This window comes from Bidens hawaiensis, unplaced genomic scaffold (genome assembly GCF_021521415.1).
Source record: "Bidens hawaiensis isolate Kalapana, Puna unplaced genomic scaffold, B.hawaiensis_p1.1 tig00014335_1, whole genome shotgun sequence".
NCBI classification, from domain to species: domain Eukaryota; kingdom Viridiplantae; phylum Streptophyta; class Magnoliopsida; order Asterales; family Asteraceae; genus Bidens; species Bidens hawaiensis.
Genome location: NW_027492233.1, coordinates 360,056 through 365,469, shown reverse-complemented (window position 1 = coordinate 365,469; position 5,414 = coordinate 360,056). Strand labels below are relative to the sequence as shown.

Sequence of the window (5,414 nt, the reverse complement as noted above, 5' to 3'; positions counted from 1 at the left end):
CCACAAACCTCCACCCATTTCTCGATCGTTCTAAACCCATTTGTTTAATAATAATAATAATTTTGATTAGTTTCTGACGTGGCACCCCTTTTTCCTCCTCCTTATACAAATCTCTTTTCATTTCCACAAACTCAACTCCTCCTCCTTCTCCTCCTCTGTTCTTAGTTTCTCTCTCTCTCTCTCTCTCTCTCTCGCCTGTGTAATCTCGTGATCGCTTTGTTTCTCCAGAAATTGTTTTTTTTTTGCCGGTGGAATCTTGTTTTTAGGGTTTGTTGAACGATTTGTGGAGTTTTGATGGTGTGTGAAACCATGGCTGAGGTTTGTTTGGATTTTTTAATTGATTTGTCTAATTGTTTGTTTCTTGTGTGGTAATAAGTAATTACCTAGGGTTTTGTGAAAACGGAGTAATTATGTATATATTCCTTGTTCTTAAGTATTTTTATAAGAAAAAAACAGACTGATTGGTTGATGAGCTTTGACTGAGGCGGTATATATGTGAAACTGTTGTAATAAATCGAATATAATATATTCAATTCATGTTTTCTTATTTGGGGTTATGTAGATGTCTGGCCTCTTTTGAGCTTAAAAAGGACATCAAATCTGTATGTTAATCATATATTATTGCCATTTAGATTAGATTAATAATTGATTGTTATGTAGGCAATCTGATGGTTTTGAGAACATCTTGAATGCTAATTAAAGATAAATGTTCATTCAGTATACCGATGAACCAAAAGTGTAGTTGAATGTTGATTTTGATGTATTGTTTCTTGATGAATGCAGGATCTTAGTGAAGGATCAGCATCCAATACTATTAAGAACGATCAATTCATGTCACCGGACGATTACGCCCCCAAGGTTTTATTGCTTTTCATGACTAATAAGTAATTTATGCCCTTTTCTTAGTTTGATTCGTGTTCTTATCTTATGTTATTGGTTTTTAATCTCAAAACAGGTTAGAAAACCTTACACGATCACCAAACAGAGGGAAAGGTGGAGTGAAGAAGAACACAAGAAGTTTCTTGAAGCTTTAAAGCTTCACGGGCGCGCTTGGCGTCGAATTGAAGGTATTTAATTGTTTATAAACTTATAGCTCTCTATCTTTTATCCATTATGTTAGTTTTAGCAAGAATTTGAATATAGATATCTGAACCAAACACTACCCTATTTGCAGATCATGTAGGCACGAAAACTGCGGTTCAAATTAGAAGTCATGCCCAGAAGTTTTTCTCTAAGGTATGCTACTTTTCTACTTGTACTGATAATATTATTTCACCATATCAGGTTTTTTTTAATAGTTTTACTAATATTTTTTGTCTCTTGATGTTTAGGTGGTTCGCGAGTCAACTAGCGGTGACGCGAGTGAGGTGAAACCTATTGAGATCCCTCCACCTAGACCTAAAAGGAAGCCGATGCACCCTTACCCTCGTAAGCTTTCGGCTCCAATCAAGACAGGCGGTCAACACGAGCGGTCAACTTCACCTAACTCATCAGGTTCAGATCAAGAAAACCAGTCCCCGACCTCGGTTCTGTCAGCAGGCGGTTCAAACATATTCGGGCTTGGTGATTCAAGCTCACCAAACACCGGCTCGTCCCCTGTTTCATCTGCTAATGGTGGGAAACCTGATTTACCACTCGATGAAAACGAGTCATCGCCTTTAATGGTACTGATTTCATCTTTGTATTTGCCAAATTATTGCTCGATTATGCAAAAAGCCGAAAGTATAATGGCTTATTATTTTGGGTCATTTTTCTAGAAAGTGGAATCTTGCGGTGAAGAAAAAGAAAAAGAAAGTTCACCTGAGATTGGATCGACCCAAAGTTTGAAGCTTTTTGGGAAAACAGTTACCATAACTGATGCCCACCGACCGTCTTCGCCAAATGATGTGTCGGAGGGCAATATGGTAAATATGCAAAACTTGATCCCTGTTAGTTTTTTACCATGTGGTACACCTGTGTACTACATACAGTTTCTTGATGAGAACTCACAGTCTTCCACATCAATGGCACCTTGGTGGACCCCTTACAATGCGGTATCGTACCCTGTGGTCCGACCTGTCAAACCCACAAGCCAAAACGGTTCGGACATGCAAAACGAGGACTCGCTAACAGGGAGTGACACTGAAAGTGGAGTGAAAAAGTCATTTTTGTTGGTAGCAAGTGAAAGATCTGCATTTAAAAAGCAACATCGAGGCGATTATGACAAAAAGGATGCGTGCGTAAAGGGGTTTGTACCGTACAAGCGGTGTTTAGAGCAGAACAGCCATTCAAGTGGTGAAGAGAGAGAGGAACAAAGAGTAAGGCTTTGCTTGTAGACTTTTGGATGAAATGGTTTTTGCAGATGAGATGAAATTAAAATGATCTCTCTCTGTTTATGCCATAATTTAACATGGTATTGGTGCACAGGTTATGAGAAAGAACAAGTGTATAAAGGGAAGATATTATTATGCTTTGGTCATGCTATCCCTTAGTTTTTTGGTAATTATTGCCTTATTTTTGTTAATTTTTTGGTAATTAATGTGTTTGTAACTTGACTTCTGTTTGTAGTTGGAGTTCTGTTTTTGCCTAGTTTTGTTGGTTTCTTGATTTTGTTGATGGGTTTAAAGATCATTCATGACTTTGAGGCATCATTTTTTGGATTTAAGAGATTTAAAGAAATTGAACATTGTTTGAATTTGTAGTGTATAAAATAGAATCAATTCACAAGTTCAACAACTAGCTAACAGAAAAATAGTAACAAATGTATCATTCTAGTGCATCTATTTAAAGGGATGTTTGGTAACAGAAAAATCATAACATGTATAAGCCTGATTTCTGGTGGCGTACTCCCACACAAGCACCGCCCGAAGAAAGGGGGATGGGTAAAGCTTTCGCAAAAAAACCTTCGGGGATGGGTAAAGTTGAAGGCAAAAAAACCTTCGACCGTTCTTTCTAAATGTCTATTTATAGAGATGTTTGGCGGATGGGTAAAGCTGAAGGTAAAAAAACCTTCGACCGTTCTTTCTAAATGTCTATTTATAGAGATTTTTGGTGTGTTGGTTATAATAAGCAGGATTAATTGTTGGATAAGCAGATGTCGAAGGTGATTTCCAAGGTCCTTGCGTCTAGACTAAAAAAAGTGATTCCTTTGGTAATTGGTGTTGAACAAACCGTGCATATAGAAGGTAGAAACACATTAGATGGGCGTCTAATTGTTAGTTGTTGATACATCTTAGTCGTCTCAGTCTTTGTTTATCGGTTTTGTAATTTGTAATAGTCTAAGGACTAGTTTTGACATTAATGTAAAGTTTCATTCGCTATGGAATGTATAGCGTATGAACACATTTTTTGTTTTTCCATTCACTTGGATATGTTAGGCGAATGTGAGGTTGATGTATTAGGCCATTCGTTAGGGGAATGTCTAGCGAATGACATAGCGAATGTGGCTCATTCACTATGCATGTATAGCGAATGAGTCGCCGTCTATATATAGGTTGTAACTATTGATAAATTAATAGTTCTGGTTATTAGTTTAATTCTCTCTCGTTATACTGTCCAAATTCTCTCTCATTACACACACCGTAACCCTAATCAGTAGACAATTAATCATATCTCAAGACTAGATATGAGTTTATATGAATCATGAAGATCATCATGCATTCTCAAATGGTATCAGAGATATCTGGACGTCTGATTGATCAATTAATGAACTAGATTAGGCAAATTGAATGTGTTTGAGACTAATTTGATTGAACAAAGTGTACGGACTTTAAACGGACTTTATGGTAATCAATTTGGGACAATTGAAGTGATAATTGAGTGAGTCGAAGATTGTTCATATATCTGAATTTAATCAGGTTTGATTGAATTGAACAGAATGATGAGTTTTGGATTGATTTGGATTGAGCGGGAGACTACATTGGTTTATACGTTTGGATTTTGACTTTATTTAGTCAAAATTGGTTAAGTTTTTTGTTGGGTCGGATTTTTGATAAAGAAGATTGGAATCTTCTCAACCTCCTCAGAAAACGGCTAAGTATAGACCTCGAGCAAGCCTAGACGATCGAGCATGGGTTTACTACTTCGAGCAAGGTCTTCAGAACCTTAAATGGTTAATTTTTCTAAGTGTTAAAAGCTTCAACCAAGCTACACTTCAACCAGCAAGAGTATTCTTCTATCGAGCATGGATTGCCAATCGAGCAAACAGCTTGATCATACAGGTTTTAACCAAGTGTTACGAGCACAGGATGGTCGAGCAGATGGGAACAAGTATGTATGCAATAAGAAGATGTCATGTGATCAAAGCAAGGACTTCGAGCACAGTTCAGTTCCCCGAGCAAGATTTACATCCGAGCATGCTAAAGATTGTTCAATAAGTCTAAGGACAAAACTGAAGACATCAAGAAGAATGAGCTTGCTCGATGGACTAGCTCGAGCAAAGCAAGGATTGGTCAAGAGGAATAAAGCTTGCTGGAGGAGAATATCTTCTCTAAAGAAATTCTAAGTAAAGTATGCTCGAGGACATTCATCGAGCATACCCTGCATACTGAGTCTGCTTGAGCAAGAGACAAACCTTGCTCAAAGACTATTACACTTGTATTTATTTTGTCTTTCATTATGTAATGATTAGGGATTCTAGAAGGAATATCAGGGTCTATAAGTAGGGTCCTAGGTTTCTATTTAGGGCACGGATAACGGCGCACGCAATACGAAAAACATTCCAAAGAATATTCTATTGTTTCCTCGTACCGCCGCCGCTGCCGTCATACACGAAACCCTAGACATTCCTTTCACTGTTCTATTAAATGATATATTAAATGCAGTGAATCTTTGTCTTGGTTGTGTTTTTATTGATTATCCATTATTGTTTCATATTTTCTATATCACACTTTCATTCCCACTTGTTGGATACCGGATATTCAATAGGCCTTTGGGTTACAGAGTCGTTGTGTTCTTGTCAACCTTTCTAAGGTTTCACCCGACTACGGTCTTGACAAGTGGTATCAGAGCTTTGGAAGCTCGCTGAAGGCCATGGGACTGAAGGTTTGTGAAAAAGCTTGAAGCTTTACTCTGTTTTCTGCTGCAAAACCCAGATCTACTGAAATGGACGACCAAGAAGTTTCTACCAACAAAATTCCCAGATTGCTTGGACAAGAAAATTTTATCAAATGTAAGGTGCTCTTCGAAGCAGCTGTAAACTACAACGACCCAGAGCTTTGGACTTCTATCACTGAAGGAAACTATGTTCCTTCAACTGCTCCGAACAACAACGCCACTGTTAAGCTAAAAATCAAGAAAATGGATGATAAGGCTCGATCTATGCTGAAGTTAGGTCTGTCTTGGGAGATACTGACAACCGTCAACCATCACATAACTGCTAAAGAAATGTATGATGCAGTTATTGATATGTTTGAGGGAAATACAGAACTGAGAGA

General features: G+C 37.7%; 1 protein-coding gene across 1 annotated transcript; it reads left to right on the top strand.

The window, feature by feature from the left end:
* The first annotated feature begins 284 nt into the window (after nt 1-284).
* Nucleotides 285-2,568, top strand: LOC143546370 (protein REVEILLE 2-like). The gene is made up of 6 exons (XM_077038052.1): nt 285-318; nt 784-858; nt 956-1,067; nt 1,175-1,236; nt 1,332-1,664; nt 1,758-2,568. The coding sequence occupies exons 1-6, from the start codon at nt 295-297 to the stop codon at nt 2,313-2,315; spliced, it is 1,164 nt and encodes a 387-aa protein (XP_076894167.1). The 5' UTR covers nt 285-294; the 3' UTR covers nt 2,316-2,568.
* Nucleotides 2,569-5,414: the final 2,846 nt, after the last annotated feature.